The sequence below is a fragment of the Mycteria americana genome, chromosome 9, assembly GCF_035582795.1.
Source record: "Mycteria americana isolate JAX WOST 10 ecotype Jacksonville Zoo and Gardens chromosome 9, USCA_MyAme_1.0, whole genome shotgun sequence".
Lineage (NCBI taxonomy): Eukaryota > Metazoa > Chordata > Aves > Ciconiiformes > Ciconiidae > Mycteria > Mycteria americana.
In genome coordinates, this window is record NC_134373.1 from 5259883 (window position 1) to 5282344 (window position 22462).

General features: G+C 40.3%; 1 protein-coding gene across 1 annotated transcript in view; it reads left to right on the forward strand.

The window, feature by feature from the left end:
- The window catches only part of ERBB4 (erb-b2 receptor tyrosine kinase 4), a 416956-nt gene that overhangs the window by 222263 nt on the left and 172231 nt on the right, over positions 1–22462 (forward strand). The window contains exons 5-10 of the mRNA XM_075511224.1: positions 1326–1391; positions 9792–9910; positions 13709–13850; positions 15375–15488; positions 17125–17251; positions 21201–21274. Coding sequence (XP_075367339.1) covers positions 1326–1391; positions 9792–9910; positions 13709–13850; positions 15375–15488; positions 17125–17251; positions 21201–21274 — 642 coding nt within the window. The remainder of the gene's footprint in view (positions 1–1325; positions 1392–9791; positions 9911–13708; positions 13851–15374; positions 15489–17124; positions 17252–21200; positions 21275–22462) is intronic.

Here is a 22462-nt window from a genome sequence, read left to right on the forward strand (position 1 = left end):
TCGCTTAATAGAATCTCAGAAGTATTAACTGATGAATAAAAGTTTAATCGAAGATGAGGTTAGGTTCCTGTGGTCAAAAGAGCAGAAATAAGGACTGTGCATAGTCTTCAACAATGCGTATGTTGGGTTTCTCAGTTCATCCCTTCAGGTCTGGCTGGCTGTGAAGGGCTTGGCTGCCTATAGCTCAGGCACTGCCACACCTGGGTTTTAGCAGCTGGGGCTCAGGGTGCAGTAAGGCAGGCTCTCCGTGTGTGCTCTGGGAGCATTCGGCATTCAGGAGGGAGAAGCATTAAGAGCGGGAGTGTCGCTGAGCTCTGGCCACGTCTGGAAGGGAGCTGCGGAATGAGGTCTCCATTCGCTCACAGTCAGGACTGGCATGGGACTGTTCTCAAATAACTAAGATGCGGCCAGAGGAGAATGTGCCAGTTCTTCTGCCTGCTTTCTATTTCCTCATACAGTGGCCAGCATTTAGCCATGAAATGGAAGATGTGAACTTAGCTCCCTCTTCAGTCCAAGCGGGTTTCACTCACTGATTACTAGGTAGTTTATAAAAGCTACCATTGCTAACTCTTCCTCCTCCATCTGTATTTTACAATGAAAGCACCTACAGTTCCTTTTCTCGAGGGACTAAACCTGTCAGCATGTAGAAGGATGATGTGGAGCATCACCTCTAGGTTCTGGAGGACACGAGGTTCCTTCAGAAGCACAACCGCAGGCAACTAGAGAACCAGCAGCCAGAAAAGGAAAGGTCCTGTGAGTTTAGCTGTTGCTGGGGTTAAGAGGTTGCACAGGGCACATTTCCTTTACCATGATATTGGACGTGAAGACTATGCAAGCTTTTCGGGGTGAGGGGTGGCTTTTAATCAAAGGCATTGAGTATATTGCCCCATTGTTCAGATGAAATTGAACATGAGATCGATCGATCGATCTTCTCTAGCACAGCCATCTCTTCTCCTGTGGATGAATGAGTGGGTCTTACATAGTACGTAGAGAACAATAGTAATAGCACTGGGTGATGAAATTGTTCCGCAGTCCTCCAGACTTGTTCATCTTTTTTTGTTTTAAAATGTCCCAGACATTATACGTAGCAGAGAGGTATTTAGGGTATGAAGCACTTAGGTAAGTAGCCATATTTCATATCTGTTTGACACTAATTCTGGCTATTCATCTGGGCTGTTTTTACAGGAGCTGTTTCAACCTTGGTAAAGCATAAAAACCCTCCAAAGACAAGATGGACCCTCCTTTTCAGCGGTTGCTGGATGTTGAAAAAATGAAAGGAAGCCATATTTCTAATCTCTCTCTCTCTCTCTCTCTCTGTCCTGCAGGCGGCCGATGCCACAAGTCCTGCACAGGCCGATGCTGGGGACCCACAGAGAATCACTGCCAGACCTGTAAGTATGCAAGACTCTGAGAAACAAAGGAATGAAAAATGATGTAACAAGGATCCTACTTTTTTTTAATTGTGAAGGGATACTATAAGTTCTGGGTTTAGTATAATTCTAAAATATTTGAAATTTTTTTCTGTATGTTTTTACCAACAGATGATCTGGGTTTTTTCCACCCATGTGAATTTATATTTTTCTTTCCTCCCTTGTGCTTTCTAAAAATGCTTAAGCTAACTTGAATTTTCTTTTCACTTCTTGGCGGCAACATGCAGCACGGCTCCTGAGAATATTGATGGTTATTTTGGAATACACTGAAACGAATACTGCAGGAATAGGAAAAAAAACCTACAAGGCAGGTTTGGAGATCTTTAATGACGGCCTGACGCTGCAAAGTTCCTAATGCCAAAACACTCTGTTAATTTCAGTGGGAGCCTGGGAATATTAGTTATCTTGCAGAATTGTTCTCTTTATAATAACTTCAGAATGTATTTGAGTTGTACTGAAAGAGAGAATAGGTTGGGGTGTTTTTGTGAAGGAAGTAGTAAGCGAAGGGTTGTTCACAATGTCTGTCTGTCCTCTTGAATTTAGAGAGCATTAAAATGAATAAAAAAGAACTATATTGAGAGAGTTTCTTCCTTCTGTGCTTTCAGCTCCTTCAGATAGGCACTAAAGAGCTAGAAGTACAGTCATAATATTACCAAATATAAAAGAGGAGAAAATTGAGAGCTGTCTTTTCCTACAAGTTTTTTCTTTTTTTCCCCCTTACGGGAATAGAGCTATCCTTTACACTTCCTTTCTTTGAAATTTAGGAGAGTGGAAATTGGTTATGTTTACTGGAGTCACTCTTCCTAGGAAATGAAATGGTTGCTGATACCTCTCCCAGATAGCACTGCTCTAGCTTGTGCTTGTTTCCTTGGCTGAGTTGTAGATAGGAGGAAGGGATTGTGACAAATTAACCGCTATCAAGCGAGCACACCAACTAACTCTCTCAACTGATGATAGCCCAATGTCATCTGCCTTTTTTGTTGGAAATATTAGGAACAGCGCAACTATGCCTTTTTTTTTTTTTTGACTACTTGCAGGAAGAGATAAGGGGAAATTAGAAATGGCAGACAGCTTGACATGAACGTTTTATGAGTGAGCATGAGCAGCAAATCCAAGCTGACCTCCTGTCCGTGGCAAAGCGAGGGGCCAGGTGACAGAGCTGTGTGCCTGCAGAGGCTCTGCCACCCTGCCCGGGCACTGCTTTTCATTCAGGAGCATCAGCTGATGTTGCTGGCAAAGCTGATGACAGTTACAGCTGTGCTAAAGTTAACATATTCTTATATTACTGTTTCATATTGAGCTTTATCTGCTGGTGCGATTAAAAACGCTTTAGGACAGGTTGTAGGAATAACTGTCTAACGAACCAGGTGCAGTGATGCTAAGCAGATTCGTCTTTGTCTGAGTCAAGCTAGTACCTCTCCCTCCTTTGCTGGCAGTCTTTGTGAAAGCCCCAAAGAAGTCAGTGCTCAGAAAGCCTCCTTACATCAAGGTTATGTGCTGAAGTAGACAGTGCAAAGGGACTTAAACCCTAGCTGACCAAATGATTTTATATCATGGTTAGAATTAATTAATGCTGGTTCGTTCTTTCTCTGTCCTAATGAGAGGCCTGTTTGTCTATTAAAACTAGTAACTGTAAGAACCTGGGTAATTCATCCAAACTTGAGTAGTCTTATTCAGGCCTTACGCGGTTAGCTTATTCAAGAATACTGTAAAACCTTGACAGTTATATAAGGATGATATGATCCTGGCTCAGGCCTTGGCTCCAGCAAGCAGAGGCTCCAGCCTTATGTGAAGTGGGAAAGTCCAACTAGACTCTGTGTGGCTGCAGAAGTCCATGTGGCAGGATCAGCTCCCACATCTCAACCTCTACAAAGCACTGCTCTCAGATAAGTGAACTGATTTGGTGGATTAATGTAGTAATACCAGAGAGAGAAAAACTTATCTGCTGTGTTGTGAAGTCAGAAGCTTAGCAGAGCTCCACGGTAGGTTTGCTCGAGGAGTGACAGCTATCTCTCTCTTCACAGTGACTGCCCTCTCAAATCCAAACAGTGGGGACAGGCTAAGGCACAACCGTGGATTTAAAATAATAAACTATGGAAAGACATATGCCATCTAAGATCCAGGGAGATACACAGATCACACATTTCTAATTTGAAAGAGCTACTCTACGGCCTTTTACCTTCGAGCACACTCTTCAGCCTCTGATTGTCAGGGAGAGGAGTTAATTTTATATCGTATACTTCCTCTTTGCCTCCCTGACCTTGCTGCACCTTAGGTAAACAGCAGGATTTAAGGAAAAGACTGAATATTAGGCTGGCAACGGGCACTTCTTCATTGCACTTTCTCAAAATGTGGTTTTCTGCAAACTGTTTGAAGCCAAGAATTATGAGTAGGGACTACAAACATAAAAATGCAAGTGGTGCTGTGCTTTTGCTGCCTTCATTTCTGACTTTAAAAAACATGCCTGGCTTTCAAGCTCCTAAATGTTATTCATAGATACAAGCCAAAGATAGGATGAATGGTATCACAAACATAGCATATACTTTAACCTAGTCACCTTGGGGATGCACGTCTTTCAAACGCGTGTAGGAAAACACTTCAGCTGTACTACATCCCACTGTCAAACTATTTTGTTCCTAGAAACAACTCAGAGGCACGTCTGCATTTTAATAATTTCATTTTTTTTATGGAGTCACTGAAGCAAAAAATTCTAATGAGCCCCCCTCCCAAGATAAGATTTAAATTATTTTCCAGGGAAAGGATAAAAAATGAAAGATCTTAATCCATGACTTTCATTTCAAATTACATATGGAAAAAAATCAAAATCCTTTTGTGTTTTTGCATTAATATCATCTACCTAGCTTCTTCTTAGGTTGCCTTCCAGCAATGTCTCTCTGTACTTCTAACTCTATCTGAAACACCACCTGCATCTAACGCTGTCCTAATGTGTCTCTAAATGTGACAAGGAAATTTATGTATTTAAGAAGACAATTAATAGGAAATTTAAAATAAGCTGTTCTATTAGGAGGTAGAGAAGATGTAATTTCAGGGTACTGTTTTATGCAATTAATGATCCATTTTTCTTTTATAATTAAATATTAGTAAATATTAATATTGAACATGTAAAAGCTAGACGGTATTCTTTGTTTCAGTGTCAGGAAAGGCTAATGTGGAAATACTTTAAAAAATAATCTATTTTTCAAAGAGTATTGGGCACCCACTAAATAGAATGTAAACCTTTAGAATAGAAACTAAATAGAATGTGGGTTAAAAAAACCCACAAGAACAAACACTTTTGGAAGTTACTAATCAAATTTGAAAATCTATGGTTAGGTTGTTACTATTTTTGCTGTTGATGTCTGTTAAGAGTTGTGGGTTTGTTGTTTTTTTTTTTTACTTTTTCTATGAAAAGAAATTGAAACTTTTACAAATTGAATACATTATTTTATTAAAATGACAGATTATGCACTTGGTCCTAGAGGAGTGTAACTGAAACAAAAGAGAAGAATATAAATTAAAATTTAGGCCCAACTAAGGGAACGCAAAAAGGGCAAAAAGCCTTTAAATCAAACCCGAAACATGAACATTCAGCAAATGTAAAATGCTCCATGACTGTGTATGTGTACAGGAGTTTGGCCTGAGCATAATTGTATTTATACAGTCTTTGTGCAGCTGATGTTGCTGAGAAAAAGAAGGTGCCGATGCAGTAAGTACCCAATTAGAGCAGCAAAAGGCAAGCAGGAGCCTGGTGGGGGAGACAGAAAGAGCTGAACCAGCAGCTTAGATCAATCAGGGTAACCCAGCATTTTTGCTTGGAGCCAGCATCTTTAATTAAAATCCTTGTATTTCTCTAATAACTTTGCATGTTCATAAGACTTTTTCATTGATTTCAGTTACTTCCCATTTTTTCCTTCATAGATTTATAGCGCCCTGACATAATTAAAGATTAAGGGAAACAACAAGAGAGACTGATTAGTTGCACACATATATGAAGTGCCCATTCCACCCTGTCCCCAACACAGCTTATTGCTATATCTCAGTGAAACACTAGTAGAGATTGACAGTCACTGTTCTGCACTCCCCCAGAAACCTGTCCCAACACATCGCACATTTTTTCAAGACCTTGGTGTTTGCCACTGTCCTTTGCTGTCCCGGCCCTGACTGTGACGTTCTGTGTGGTCAAACACTCAGATTTCTTGGGATCCCACAAAGGGTCAGTAGGACGGGTAGTTGTGCTGACCCTCAAAAGTCTGGTTCGAAACTTGGGGCCTCAGCTGTGATTAGTGAAGGGTCTCTTCACAGTTGTGTTGGGTGAAGAAACAAATACCTGGCATCTAAAATTCCGCTGGGGTCCCAGCCCAGAACTCCTTGATCTCATGTGTGTGTCTGGGCTGCAAGAAGGACGTGATGCGAGGGCTCCTGATCATCCCTGTCCACCAGCTCCCTGTGAACAGTCTCCACAGCAGGTAGCAGGAGGAGGAGGAGGTCAATATTGCTCCACTCTTCCCTCTCAGCTTGCAGCAGGGTTGCTCTGCGTTGACACTGCCTCTTCACAGCTGCTGCCCAGTTCCCTACCATCTGTCCCAATTCTCGGCACCATCTTGAGCCCTTTCGGATAGGTCTTGAGTCACAGCTATAAAATCAATTGATTGCATTTGGAGGAAAGTTTTTGGGGAAAAAGCTTGCTATCTTTTTAAACCAGTGCAACTATGTACATTTTCTGTAGGGTTACCCCATGATAACGATTGCAGGAAGCTGAACTGTTGAGTTATGTTTATTGGAATCTGAACAATCAGATTGTTTCGGGACTTCAAACAATACATAGTATTGCCTTGTGTTTGTTTTGCTTTGGGGAAAAGCCTTCATTGCAAACTGTCTTGAATATGGGTCCTTAAAAACATTCAGACCCCACTAAGCTCTTTTCTGTCTTGGTGTGTGGTGCCACTGAGGATATCTGACAGGTCCCCCTCAGAGCTGGACCCTCGATAGCAGTTATAACGCAAATTCAGCATGCAGTGAACCAGAAGATAAATATGGTATGTTGTGGCCTTTTCCTGGAATGAAATGTTGACATTTCTGTTGGCGTTGTTTGCTTTCCCAGCAAAATAAACAATTAGGGAAGAACAGTGACAAACCTTTGCTGTAATTGTAAATTTTGCAAACCACTTTACAACTTCCTACTCTTCAGGAAAACTCAGAATGTTCCATATCCTGAGCAGCATGGTAGAGGCCCTCATTAAGCTGGTGCCTAATCATAAGCAAGGTATGCTTTTTGAAGGCATTCTGTTCAAGTATTGTGCTGAAAAGGGGACCATATCCCTCCAAGTCAGCCCTGGTGCGTGCGGTGCTCTTGCTTTTTTTAAAAAGGAAATACACTCTGGAACAAATTGTTGTAGTCTTTTTAAAAGTTAGGGAATTTAAAAAACAAATTGACACTATCTGTAACTTTATACACGGCAAAAGCCTTACTGTGGGGCTCTAGAGGAGGGTGAATAATTTAGATTATTTTGTCCTAGCCTAATAGTGTGAAAACTGCTGAAAAGATGTCAGTAAATTGCTTAAATCCATTGCTGTTGTTGGAGCTCGTTTCCCACCGCTGTTTAAACTACGCAGCCTAGGGAAGCGCTATTATCTGCAGCTCAGCTTGAAAGAAGTGTGTAATCCTGCAAATACAGAGCTTGGCTCACTAAAAATAATAGCTTGTGAGTTGACAAGAAGACTGTGCCTTTTCTAAATATGCCCGGGGGTGGTCAGTGTGGTTTGTAGGCACGGGAGAGGCAGGTCCCTCCTCCCCTCGAGGCAGGGGATTTGCCTCCTCAGGGCCTGTTTTTGGGGAGGCAGCGGTGGAGGATTCCCCATACCTCTCGCGGCCAATGGTGTGGGACACACCGCTGGGCCTTGGCCTCTTTGCCCTGTTAAGTCTGCCAGGAAACCTCCTCCATAGGGAAGCAATGGTTATATGGTGATGGTGGACATCTTGACCTGTTCCCAACAGTAGCTGGCACTGAGGTAAATAAATTATAATTGAGTTAATTAGGTGCCTTGTACTAATCATCTACACAGAGGTGCTTTACACCAAAACGTCCCAGGTTTAAGCAAAATGTTAAATTGCTGTGGAGCAACAGCGAAGAATGCTTTTTAACAGCATCCTGCCAGTGAGCAGCCATGGTGTGGTATCACATCCCCTTCTCTTTTCCTGTTGTAACAGTTTTGATTGTATCCACCTGAAATTTGGCTCCTAGGCTCTCTGCCTCTTGTGTAATTAAAAAAAAAAAAAAAGAAAGAAAGAAAGAAATATGCTGGTGGTGCAATGTAATTTTTTAGGGTGCGATAGGTGGGGTAGTGCTGGTGAGGGGAACCCAGAGACTGCACCCTCTGCCTGTGGAACCTTCTAGAAGGGGGCACTGAAGATGTGTGGTGGGGAGGGGCGCACTGAGCATGCTCGGTGGGAGGGGCAGCCATTTCAGTGCCCCCCCATGCTGCTGCCAGGAGCAGTGGCTCAGTGCATGGCCTCAGGGCCTGCCCTGCTATCAGCAGCGGTAATGCTAGCCAGAAGGGCAGAAAGTGGTGGCAGAGGAGCGGTCATTTTAAAAAATGAAGTATGCATGGTCATGAACGGTTGCTGTGTAAAAGGGAGGCAGAGCGTTTGGATGGTGCCCCCTTGGCTTGGGGGCCAGCTCCTTTTCTGAGGAGTGACACAGGTAAACACAGAGGATTTGGGTCATGGGACGGAATGAAATGCATGTCCTCTGGTTCTGTGCCTCTACTGATGGCAGAGGGGAGCCTCTGGCAAAGAGAGTCCTCCGTCAAGTCAGGGTAAGTCTGGGCCTTGCCTCCCTTTGAGGTCAAAGCAGATAGTGCCCGGTCCAGTGCAAATCAAGGCGCGATGGACCAATTTCTGAACTGGCAGAAAACTATGCAGTCACTGAGTAAATGAGATCTTCATTCATTTTCATGAGATGAGACTCTGTCCCTATCAGCTAGTGGTGTGGTGGTGGCGTACTGTGACATGTATGTTCTCCTTAACATATGCCACTGTTTCATATCTCTGTCCTAGTGTTTATCAAATACTGTTACTTAAATAAACAAATCCTTTTAATCTGTTTCTCTAGCAGTGTTGACAGCAAGTGCATTTACAGAAATTTCCCTTAATTCTTAAATCAGACTGCATAAGGCATGGAAGTGTTTTCTGTCTGGGGGTTTGCCTCTGGTATCAGCAAGATGGAATTACTGTAAAAGTGCATCTTTATTCCATAGATTATAAATGATGACATGACTTTGGTTATTTACATTTTTATGTCCTAAATAAGTATTGGGTGTATCAAGAAGCTTTGGCATACTTAAGTATTTCCGGCAAGTAGTGGAGGGAATTTGCATTGGAAAGTACTTATAAAGGCGTTACTGATACATTAAATAGTAGAATCAAGCAGAAAGTTGGATGGAATTTTGCCTTCTCTGGCTTCTTGAAAAGTGTTTTCCATAGAGAAGTAATTAAATGCTTTTAACAAAATAAATGGTAAAGGTTAATTACAGAAGGGTAACATCCCTGCTTTTATCAAAAGACAGCTGACAGCACAGCTTCCTGGCATTCTGTGGGTGGTGGTTGGTATAGTCCTGCAGGTAATACTAATTTCTTTTTCCGTGAAATAAAGATAGAGGCTATAGCTGAGTGAGGGGAGGAGGATGCTCCACTTGTTGGCCATTCTTAGCACAAGACTAAGGCCTGAGGTATGGTAGTGTGGTGGCACTTCAATCACTGTGCTTTCCAGTTGGTAGAATATAGTTGTTTCCCTGTGAATGAAGACTGAATTGTGTTATTTAGAAAAAAGGTAAGTGCATTTTCCTAAATGTGTTCCAATCTGCAGGTTGTAGTCTGTTTTGTTATCTCATTGCCTATTTGTCAAATTGGTTGCCATCGACGGCAGCATTTGGCTCTGAGATTGCTGGCCTCACTCTGAATTTCACTTGTACTCAGTGTTGCTGTTCTTCATGGGGGAAAACTCACATGGAACTGGTGGGCTCTTTTGTTATTTTGTGAGGGGTTTTTTCATATCCTTCCATCAGCCATTTACAAAAACTAATAATTTGAAAATAATATTCCACCTGAATTTCCAAGGGTAAGAGTAAACACTTTAAAAATTCTTCCTCCGCAGTTCTCGAGCAACGTATGTATCCCTAAAGAGGGTATTGTGAAGGTATTGTGGAGGATATGAGTGCCCAGTACCATTGAAGCAATTACCTTAAAACTTGAGGGTTTTTTTTCAGTATGCTGTTCAGTTTGTTGTTTTCATCAGTGTGCAGTTGAAGAGCTCTTGCCTTAGTTCTGATTCTGACATGATAATTTTTCCTGCCTCCTCCTAGTAACGAAGACAGTGTGTGCAGAGCAGTGTGATGGACGGTGCTATGGACCCTACGTCAGCGACTGCTGCCACCGGGAATGTGCTGGAGGCTGTTCCGGACCTAAAGATACCGATTGCTTTGTATGTGTGAGACTTCTCCTTTTTCCTGTTCCTGGCAGTCACACTGCGAATTCTTAATGCTTTAATCCATGAAATTCACAGTTTTGTCCCTTTTAATGTATTGCATGCACGCTCGCAGATTTAGACTGCAAATTTTAACATTTAATATTTTTCACATTATATTAACGTCACTTATCTACTTAATATTACCCATTAACAGATTTATGAGATTTGTAAATACAGATTGGGAAGCATTAATATGCTAATCTCTGTGATTTTTATCTTTTGCTTTTCTAAAATTAACTTTTAGAGGTGCTAGGGAATTTTTAGAAGTATTTATCATTACATTTGAGCATGGCTTTTATTACTGCTCTTTTTATTTGTGTGCTATTTATTTGAGAGTCAAGAATACAATTCAGCTTCTCTGTGAAAAGTGTTCCGTATTCCTGCCAGACGTGATTTAAATTCAGCTTTTTTACTGGGCATGCTTCTTAGTGGAGATGGAAGGAAAGTGGTTTCCGAAATATTCTACCTCAAATGCATGCTACTACATGTGCTTAAGATGAAAAGAGGAAAAGGCTAACTTTTCTTTAAAAAAATAGACAATGTGAGCATACAAGCCTTTAGACAAATTTGTCTTGTTTGTAGTCCATTATTTATAATAGTGTAAGCAGCTTCAGAACCCAACGCTGATCTCAGAAAATGTGTAGCTCATCACGCTGGGTTGCAGAGATAAGTTTTCCTGATGTTTTCAGGGGAAGCAAACCTGGGGCTAAGGAAGTCTAGAACTAGAATGTGCACAGAGAGGTGGATTTTCAAAGGTACTCAAGTGATTGAAAAGAAAAATATCTACAAAGTTGGGTAGGTTCCTTTTAAAATCTGCCAGATAAAATTGGGAGGAGGGATCTTATGGTATGGAAAACTGCAGATGTTTTGATAGTGTAGGCAAGTGGATCATAATGAATGGGCAAAAATGAATCTTCCCCTGGCTGGACCTGAAACTTGCTCACTGTTCAGATATCGTTTGATAGTGGTAGGTGTTGTGCTTTTTGTCCTAAACATCCTAAACACTATTCTTTTGCTGCTGATGAAATGCAGTGATGGCCTGACTTAACTGCTAACAGGTTTTACTAAAGCTGTTATTTGTGGCTGGGGCTTTGCACAAGTAGATACTTCACGCACGTGGTACACCTGATCCAACGCTGACTGGAAGTTCTGTGTTGGCTTTGGAACAGACAGATGGGAAAAAAACATTCTTTCCTGTCTCATGTACAATCTAAATAGGTAAAGGAAAGAGGAAAAATGCAGTTATTGTTCCCGTATGACTGTTGAGGAACATCCTCAAAGCTGATGTGTTGATGTGTGTCCATTTTCAAAGGTTAAGGACGAGTTATTTGCAGCATAAGTTCTTTAATACTGCAGCCTGAAAGAAAAGGAGTTAGACTCTCCGAATTGTGGCAGTTATGGAAATATGTATGCTAAAAATCAACTAGCGTGTTTGTTCTGATCCAGCAGAGAAGCACCCAGGGCTTTATTCTCATTCACTCCTGGCCCGAGAGCAATGTAAAAGAAATTCAGCAGGGGTCTGGCAATTTTCAGGAGTAGTCATTACTTGTTTAGTACACACTGGGTGAAAAGTGTAACCCTTTAGGCTATAGACAACTGTGCATAGCTTTCAGCTGAGATACAGAACTTTGTTTTTTCCCTGTGTGTTTTCCTGCGCTTTCATTCACAAATTAGCAGCATTTAGCACCAAATGCTAGAAGTTTGCATATGTTATCGAAGCAATTACAAATGTATACAAAGTATTATAGGCATAAATTAAAATTTCCCAAATGTTCTAGATGAGCTTTTCCTGAGAAGTACCCTCTCTGAAGAGTATCGGTGTGCTTTACTTTATGAATTTGCTAAACCATTATCAGAGGATTGTCATGTACGTGATAGAGTACCTTTTAAGTCAACAGCAGATATAAAAAATGTGTTGAGGAAACAAACTAAATTAGTATTTATTAATAAGCAAAAGTACAGTTTATGAAGCATTACAGATCCTTTAGCGTATTATGGCAGCTTTCAACAGCATCCTGTTGTAAATATGGTTTTAATATTTCTAGATAAAATTCATCCATCCTCCTCCATATGCTGCCATAGTCATTTGCATATGCAGTTCTAAAAGCAAGACAGTAATCATCATCTGACATAACTGCAAGCAAACATGGTAAAACAAAGGTTTAGAGATGTTCTCACCTTGCATTCAAAACCAAACTGGATCTAAAACTTGAAATGCATAGGAGGGCCTGGCTGAGTGCCCAATGGAACCAGAAAAGTGACACAACCCTACTAGTAGGGCGAACTTCCCATCCAGTTCTTAGTAAAGAAGTGACTGACTGTTTTTATCTTTGTAAGAAAAAAAAAAAATCTGGTTCTGTGAGAAACAGACAGTTTTTGTAATACGCATTTTAAAGAACTGGAAAAGGCAGGATCAGCAGTTTGGCTTAGCTCATGCTCCATATAGGACAGTGCCTTCATCACGGAACTCCCTGTTTGTCCATTTCAGCAGCAGATTTTGTCCTTCTGCCTTGGTTACATTATTAGCCTCTCCCTTCTGAAATCTTCTGACATGACAAGTAACCCTCTCTCAGTCCTGCTGGGCCTGATCTGAATGGAGATGAGGACTGTTGGTAAAAGCAGCAGAAGAGAGAAATCTTTTTCACTTTTCTCTCAGTCCCAGGCCTGGAGGGGAGGGGACACGACACACATGTTAGTGTACTTGTTGACACTTTAAAGATTCAAAACCATCTGTATTTTTTTACAACCTGGAAAATGACCAGAAAGATTCATCCGCAGACTAAAACTTCTATAGCAACCTGGCTTCTGGAAGACAGGTTAGTGGGGAAGCAGAATCCAGTAGCAATGGTTGCTTAAACTGCTAGAGGGATACAGCTTTCCCTCTAGCCAGGCTACAGCTTTCATATTCATACGAAGTTTGACATTGACAGTATGCTTTTTGAATATTACTCCAACAGTTTTTTATAAGCTGTGGTTAAAACCATAGACACGATATGTGGTGATAAGGAATGTCAAAATCAGTGGGGTTTTTCTATTACTAATTATCAACCCTGCATGGTCAATTATTTTCCCTGCATACCATTACTTTCTTTATCCACACACTTGCCTTTTCATTTGTCAGGGCCCTGTCCTCTGTCAGCTGTGGGTGGCTGAGCTTGAATGCTAAGTGATACAAAGTCCTATTTTTTTTTTCTCAGTGTGTGAAGCAACTGACCTTGTTAAACTTGCCACTTAGGGAAATGACCCCCTCCTGTGCTAGCTCAAAAGAAGTTCTTATCCCTCTTGGTTTGTAATTGGGAATTTCAGTTTTCAGCTGGACGATGGACTCATGCTGTAAGAAATCTAAAGGTTGGACCTCTGAAAAAGTCATTAGCATTTGTTTAGACTGACTATGATAAATAGCTGTTCACTCTTGGCAGTTTTTGAATGTCCTATCGAGTTGTGAATTAGTTGATTGCTAGTAGTAACAATACTTACAAAACAAATTACAGTGTTGTTATGTTTTTGTAGGAAGTGCTGTAACAGTCAATTGTGTTGCAAATTAAGGGGGCTCAGTGAGCCCCCTTTTATAAGTCATGTATTTGCCAAGATCCTAGCAAGAAACCTAACTAGCCAAAGTGAAGGTTAGAAAACTATGTATCCCATTCCTCACTGTTGCAGCAAGTCTGAACAATCAAGACTGTATTTTAAACTAAAAAACCCAAAAGCAGCTATATGATTTAATTTACTATTTTTTTCTTCCTTGTTTTGCAGGCCTGTATGAATTTCAATGATAGTGGTGCATGTGTCACGCAGTGCCCCCAGACTTTTGTATACAATCCTACCACCTTCCAACTGGAACATAATCACAATGCCAAGTACACCTATGGGGCTTTTTGCGTCAAAAAGTGCCCACGTAAGTGCTGTGTTAGCTGCCTTTTCCTGCAGTGATGGAAAGTTTTGAGTTGCATTTCAGGAACCTTACAAAACAATGAGAGAATGAGAGCCAAGGGTGTAGTGCAGTATCTCAAATCACTCCACATGTGCTTGCAGCCTGTAATAACTCAGTCATGTGTTAACTAAAGACTGACATTCTGGGCTGTTGACGCTTTCCAAGTATCCTATGCTGTAGTGATTTTCTTCAAGGGAATTCACTAGGTTTCTGTTCTCGTGACCACCGCTTGTTACATTCATGCTTTAGATCAGCATTTGTAAATTTCAGAATGAACTGTTAAAATAGTTAGTGGGATTGTAAAAGGGTAGAAATTGCTGTTTCAGAAAAATAACAGTCCACCATCAGTACCACCTGGTACCAAATGCCTTCATGCTACTGATGCCCTTTTCTTCACTTGGAATAATGGTGGTTTGACAGAAAGTTAGCATAAATATTTTCTGAGCAGTTCTGTCCCAATGAGGAAAAACCATGCAATACTGATGACAACAACAGTGTCTTAAAGCTCCAGAGTAAAATTAGAGGGGAGGAGGGAGTTAAAAAAAGAATAATCCCATGCATGTAAAAAAACACATGCTTCTGAGATGCCAAACAGATGATGATAAGTAACGGAAAAATTTAGAGGGTCATCACTTACACAGTCTTTGATAGTGCTGTTTTAGTTAGAAAGAAAACTAAGGGAGACAGTATTCTTGCTCTCCCTTTCATTCCCACCACAGTTTACAGTTCTGTTGTGCATTGATTATTTTATACATAAATTACATATAAGAAGTATGAGTAATCTATAATAAATGGAACCATAATTCAAGCCAAAGCAAAATCCAAATTTTGAATCTCTGTGGAGAAGTTCAAATTGACAGTAGGCTGAGGCTGTGACTGTCAAGGCTTAATTCTGTCTCTAATAGAGTGGTGGGTTTTTTGAAGCAAGATTTTTTTTTTTTTTTTTTTTCCAAAACTGATACACCGTGCACTACTTAAGGGATATGATTCTTCGTCCAATTACTTTGTTGAACTTTTTTTTCATTTTTTTTCTCCTTTCTTGACATCATTAAGCTTTCAATGAGGTAGGATCAGTCTGTATCCCCTTTGGCAGTTTTTTTACAAGGCGAAATTGAAATACTTGTCGTTGTCTTGTGCAGTGTTTTATCCCAGGTGTATATATTTGTGTGTGTATGAAAGAGGGTAGAGCATGTTGGTTTATATCTTTCCAATTACTGTAGCTTTTTTTACCACAAATAATGATAAAACCAAATTGGGGGAGGAGGGGGCATCGGGCCTGACAATTCATGGATTTTCATAAGTCTCCAAAAACATGCCTAATTTGCTTGCTTATACACTTCTGAAAACAGTGAACATTAAATGTTAATGTCAATGTGGAAGTGCTGAGGTAACTAATAATATGGATTAACATAGACTCCATAAACATATGTCGCAGTATTATTTAGTCCAGTGGTTTGCTTCCTGCCACTATCTTCTTTTTCTCTTCAGACAACTTTGTGGTAGATTCCAGCTCTTGTGTCCGTGCATGTCCGAGCTCCAAGATGGAGGTTGAAGAAAATGGTATTAAGATGTGCAAGCCCTGCACTGACATTTGTCCTAAAGGTAGGCAGTAGTTTAGTATAAATTTTGGTGAGTGTGGTCTACACTGTAGCAGAGCAGAGCAGGGTGTTATTTTGGCATGAAATACCCTTCATGAGTATGTTGTAGAATATTAATAGCCTTTGGACAGCCACAGAACTTTGAGCTATGTAGGCTGTGTGTGAAGTATATACAATAGAATGAAAATTTATTAAGTTGTAATGGTAATATAACCAAACAAATTGCTTTTGATTAGATAAAAATGAACGGCATTTCTCTGTTGGTTTTAGAGAAATCTGAAAGAATTCTTTATTATGTTATTTTAATGACAAGTATTTCCTGGAGGTGTTTTAGAGCTGTCCTTTTGTCATTCCAAAGGGGGCCATACTAAAGCCCTGGCTTCAATGTATGGTATGTCTCCTACTTGTCAATACAATGTTAGGTTTCCATTTATTTCCTCTGTTTTTTAAAAATGTTTTCCCAGAATCTTCTACCTCCTTTCTAAGTGTCTAAAACATAAACTAGAAGTTTTTCTGTGTTGGTGCTGTTGAGAAGACTGAAATCTATGGGTTACTTTGCTGTCCCAGGCTCCACTAGGGAGACTTCCTGCTCCCTGCTTGAAGGTCTCAGGAGCAAAGCGCCATCAGTTTTCCCACGAGGGCCTGTGCCACTTTCCAGTCCTAGGGGAAGCCATATCTGGAAGGGAGTTCACAACAAAGCTACTGAAAACCTCTGTAAATCAACAGTCACTCCACGTGGCTGAAACAGTCAAACACAGAGATCTCTGCCAAGGCAGGCTACTGACATGCTGAAGTCTAAGTGAAGGCAATGTCCAGTCCTTTAACCTAATTGCAGTAAATCACTTTTTTGCTGGATAGATAGTTTTATGCATGAAAATGCATGTGTAGTGTTCCTGTCAAGCTTTTAGCCTTACTGTGCGAGGAGGAAAGTTACCACGTGTTTGTAAAAGGTTCAGGTGTACTGCTGGTAGTTGCCATTAGAGGAGGCCAGTTAGGGACGTAGGATATGTTAAATGATGGCAGTCATGAAGGATTTGTTCCTCTATGCATCATGTGTCCCAGAACATGCAATTAAATTGCACAGAAAGGCTGCACAGAGAAGTTGCCTCACTGGGTACCAAAGTTTCTCTGGGCCCCAGTAACTTACTTGTTCGGATGATGAGTAAAGAATTATTTGTATGTCCTTTCTAAAGGACCTTATGACATTTGAATGGTTAAGTTCACAAATCCCCCAGAGCAAAGGGGACCTCTTGAGCTAGCAGTGTTAGGACCCCTCAGTTTCTGCAGCAAGTAGCGCACACATAAATGGCATGGCCACCAGGGTAGTCTGAGCTAAGTTACCAGCTCTCTGTTTACAGCTGGCTTGAGTGGGATTTTGTGTGGTTCATACTTGCCTTTAGATGCAGTGTGAAATACCTTCACCCGTGTGCCAGGATGGCCTTCTGTGGCAGGTGCTTTAGCTTACTGTTTGCTTTAAATTGGCACGTGCTGCTTTGGGAATATGGGTAACGGGTGCTGTTTTAACACCTCTCTGCTGCTTTATCTCTGAAAGAAATGAAGACTTGTGTCTAGAAGGCCAAAATGTTCTGATTCAGTAATTGTTTTTCCTAGTTCTTTACACAAACTCCTTGTTTTGGCAGCATGTGATGGCATTGGAACAGGGAGTTTAGTGTCAGCTCAGACGGTGGATTCCAGCAACATTGACAAGTTCATAAACTGTACCAAGATCAATGGCAACCTTATCTTCCTTGTTACTGGGATTCATGGGTAAGTGACAAAATGTTAAGATGTTATGTCATGGTGCCAGCTGAAACGAATTGCGTCCACCTCTTAATGATGGCTGCAGGCTTCTTTTACGGAACAGCAGATCCAGGATAAATTAGTTTTCTGCCTTCCATTATGAAGGAAACTGTTACCTTGATTCTTAGGATTCAACCTCTACGAAAAGTAAGGATGAAGTAGACTGCAGTAGAAAGAGAAAAGACAACTGTGATCTTTGCTTACTTCATGAGAACCTCGATACTGGCTTACAATGATGGCCAATTAGAGAATAGAAAGGAGAAAGGAAAGTTGCCTTCCATTAGTTCGTTTTAAATTTCGTATGACCAGCAGCCTAATGTGCAGGATATGCAGAGAGAGTGCTTCACCTAGCATAAATTGTCATAGCCTCAAAAACAACTGTCATAGTTCCCAAAACAAGTCCATGTTTGCAGCTTTATGGCAGAGCGAAAATGTGATTGACTGAATGTCTGCAGGTGGATCTGAAATGGAATTCTGGCATGAGTAGTGCCAGCAGATTTTTCTTTAGTTTTTCTATAGATTCAGATATGTTTATATTATAATAAAGTGGTTGACACTAGGCTGCCTGGCTCAAATTTCCCTACTAGGTGAGGTGGAAAGAAAGAACTTGTTTCCCTGATTTGATATAGGGATTGGTTGTAATGCTTCACCTACAACTTGACTCTGGCCATGAGAAAGGCAGTTGAAAATCCACTTCGGTGGGGCCCTACAGCTCAGTGATTCTCAAAAGGCCAGCAAATGTGAGGTTTGACTGTGTAGTTGGTCTTCTCATCTCTCCATCTCTCTTAATGTCGCATAGGGAGGAAGAGGGGCTTTGGTTCAAGCAGTTTAAGGAAATGCTGCTTTGAACTTGTTGAAACCCTGGAGAAGGTCACATAGGAGTCAGCACTCAGGCCATCACACTTTCTGATCTGGCCAAATGACTGACTGAGAGGCTGGATGTAAATCAGTCAAATCTTACAGGACAGGAAGTACTCTAATAAATGGAAGACAAGCAGCTAGAGGACATGAGCAATTTTGGGTGGATTATTCCAGCGCATTACATGAAACGTAATTTTGAGTATCAGAACTGCTTTTGTTGCAAAATTTATATTAGCTGGAAAGTTATGAGATGAGTCTCATTAAAAAAATCTGTCTAAATTAAAGGGACCAAAACCAACCTTGAATAAAACCATATTCATCTGAAAAATATCTAAATTGTGGACTATAAAGCAGAGGGTTAAAATATTTTGTTCTATTTTAATAGAATATAAGCCTAGGACATCTGCCATTGAAACTGTGTAACACTTCTTTATGAAGAAAACTCACTCCAACAAGTCTTAAGTATGAGGACACTGAGTTCTGCAACCCTAAATTTTTCCACAGCATAAATTACAGTAGTATATATTAAAAGAAGAGAAGAAGATTTGAGAATTAATTAAAATAACTTTATATTTCTGGAACAGCTTTTTGTTTAAAATTTCTGTTCCATTTTGCAAATCAATCATACAGAAAGGAAATTTAAAAAGTGACACTAGCTACACAAGTAGTTTATTATATAAATGGACAGCATGGAGCAACAACAATAATACATATTTCCACTCCAACTTTTAGTTAACTTCTGTTACAAATTTGTTTACTCAGAGTGAACTGCAGCTTTTAAAAGTATGAATTTTCCATGTTTCAGATTGTAGGGACTTAAAGTCTTAGCTCTCTGTTGGGAATTGAAAGACTTTTAGTAGTGGCAGAGAGTAGCTTCAGTGAAAGATGCTGAGTGGATTTTTTTGTTTGTTTTCACTGGGAACTGTGCCATTACAATTGATCCTGGCGTATTTTTGATCCTGTGATTCTGTAGCCTGTCTTTCCCTTTCCTGAGTACTTGAACTTTCAAGTATTTGTGAATTTCTAGTAATTTATATAAAAACTATATAGATAATTGTCAATTGGTTTTATGCACAATTATTTCTAATAGTTTATATATAAATTAGATAATTATGAATTGGCTTTAATTAGTGTCCAGAAGTTAAGTGGGATGAAGGTAGACCTAAATTTTGGGGAGTCAGTAGTACTCATTCTTCTAAGGTAATGCTCTGCTGAAGTGCATGGATAAAGTGATCTTCATTAGGATACATACCTGCTACCTGAGGCAGAGACAGAAGACACATTGGCTGGAAAACGAGTAGGACCTGTATAGGTCAGATGCAGCCTTCTCTCTACTGTTTCCTTCTGGTTGGGGGGCTAAAAAGCCAAGCTGCCTTCTGCTTATGTTGTTGCCTGTGAAGGCGTGGCATATACCAAGGAGAGCTGTAGTTTAAGGATGGACAGCCCCAGCTAGCGGCACATGCTGCCTCCTTCTTCCCCCCACTTGCAGCAGGAGCAACAAGCCTTCAGTGCTCAGCAGCTTTTTATCTTTCCTTTAGTTGTCCATCTCCAGTTTCACAATGAGCTGGAACTCTCATTCCGGGAGCTGTGAAATTCAGCTGTGCCTGTTCTACTAAAAAAATCTTGGCTCTGCTAATAAGAATGGTAGAAGATGACTGCATTATTCTACAGTTTATGTTGATAAAACATATCAGACATTTGGCTGCTTAAGGGCGTTAAATGTATATTTGTATCTTTAAAGACTACTTTATGTTAGGATTTGGAGGTGAAATTCAGCAACCTCATGTTTAGTACAGGCAAGCTTCCTTTTTTAATAGTAGTGCATTGTAAAAGCAAAATGCTGTGTCTCTGTTAGGTAGTCAAAACTTGTTATCTAGTTTTCTGAGAGCCCCAATTTGTTAAAATGAAGTGTATATGATGCTTCTGTGGTCTGCTGGGCTTTATGTTAAGGTTCGAGAACTCCTTTTGTTGCTGCTAACCTGGAATCGCCTCCAGGATGGTTGGAAGTGACCCCATCAGTCTGTCGCCACACAGACTTGTGAGGCCTGTCCCCAAAGACAGCCTGGTTGATTACCTGCATGTTCCAATTCCAAGAACAATGTCTCTTGGAAAGCAGGAGGAGAGGTGGAAATGCATGCTCCACATTTACTGAGGATGTTTCCTGCCCTGAGAAAACCCACAAAAATAGCATAACAATATGTTACAGAAGAATCTTTCCCTGAATTGTTAAAGGATTTTTGTTTGGATTAGGCTTCTAGGATTTTTGTTTGGATTAGGATTTTTGTTTGGATTAGGATTTTTGTTTGGATTAGGATTTTTGGATTTTTGTTTGGATTAGGCTTCTGCTTCTTAAAAAGTTGGACAGTCTTTACCCCTTTAAAATGGGGGAGGGGGAATTATTTACTAAATGATGGCACTCTCAAAATCAAGGTCAGCGTCATCATTTTACACTATAGCATATCTAACTTTGAGACTTTAATGTTTGGGGGTTTTTAATTTCTCAGGTGACAAACTTGCTTGGCAGGGATCTGTGCTTTTTGAGATGTTCCCTGTTCAACACTTTCTAAAAAGTGTACCCTTTTAATGCCACATGTCAGGAACTGCTGGCAAGCTATTAGTTTTGTTTTGCTTATAGCTTTTCACTCGTTTCAATAGCAGTTTTGGTAGTCCTGGTAGTACAGTATCGCAACTGCACCATTTGAGCTAGTATTCCTGGAAAAAAAGTTGAAAATTCATCTTTCCTTTAGGGAGGTCACCCATGGTTGTTTAGAATCCCTTAAGTTTTCTGTGAGCATAAATATTTGCTAAAACGTTAATGTTTTGAACCTTAAAGATGCTAAGCACCATTATTTTCCTTCAAGATGACTTGGGAGAAGTTAGACACAGGTTCTGCAGCAATGACAGTCTGAAGAAATTGGAAAGTCTGAAGAACTCTGGAGCATATGCTGCCTAAAAGCAAAGTGTTGACCTCCTTAATACTTTCTACATGGTATAGCTTTGAGAACCTTTTCTTTTTTTATTCAGAGTACCACATTTTGTCCTTTTAATCTTTCAGGGACCCATATCACACAATCGCTGCAATCAATCCAGAGAAATTAAATATCTTCCAAACTGTGAGAGAGATAACAGGTAACACCCTTCCGATTTCATATAACCTGAACTTCTCACTTTGCGTTTGTGGTTGTCATTTGTTGGGTTTTCTGAAGAACAGAAGGCGCTTTTTTCTTTAAGCTCACTGTGCTGTAAACTTCATAAAAGTTTAATATACAACAACTTCAGTATCAGTTGATATTCACAATGTGTTGTCCTTTTCTCATGAAAACAGAATACCCACTATGCCTGGGGTACGCAAGCATCAGAAGACCAAGACCTTACTGTTGAGTAGGCCAGGGGTCTTGGTCTTCACTTGAAAGCATTTGAAACATGCCTTGGAAAAAAACAGATAAGTCAATCTGGTTTTGCAGCTACTTCTCTTGGTCTAACAGCAGATGCTGCTGCAAATTAGCTTCTGTAATTTAAAGACAAATGTATAATGTGTGGGTTGGTAGTCCTTCCCATCTTTTGTGGCTTTTCAGTGGGGTCATATAGCTAGAAATCAGTAGTTCGTTTTCTTGCATCTTGCTTCTTGTTTCACCGTTCGGCGGACAGGGAGGAAGATGCTACAGCTTTGAGTTCTCAATTGATTACTGATTATGTATAGATAGGGAAATGCGAAAAAAAATTTGTATTTTATGCACAAAAAAAAAAGCCTTTGGATGCTACAGCATGATTGTAGCTAGGTGAAGCTCAACAAGTGTTTGGCATTTGAGATGAGTTCTCTCCCACATGCTTCACCTCTCAAAAGTTGTGTATTTCAGCAAACCAGTGGGATTAAAAAATGAAAGTAAGCTCTAAATCTCTCCCTAATTAATGTCAAAGATAATCTGGCATCTGGGTGCCTGTAATTTGCCATTCTTAAGCACGCTGTCTAATTGACAGTCTCAGCTCTGCTACTTAAGTGGAATTACCCCTATGCTTAAAGATGTACTGCATTTCAGTCGTTACTGAATCAAAATCATAGGGAACTGCACTCTGTAGAGGTCTGTGTAGCACAAAATAAGTAGTCCCACATACCTGTGCACAGAATGCTCTCTGGTGATGAACAGCCCTCGCACTCACATGCACACAGAAATGAATGGAAGTTCTTAGTTTTAGGAAAGTCTTGTCATCTTTTAGTGCATCATAATGGATCTCTCAACTTCTACCCTAAGTCTCTAGCACATTTTAAAACTAAATGTTCTTAATTCAGGCAAATCTCCTTTTTTTTTTCTGCTGCTG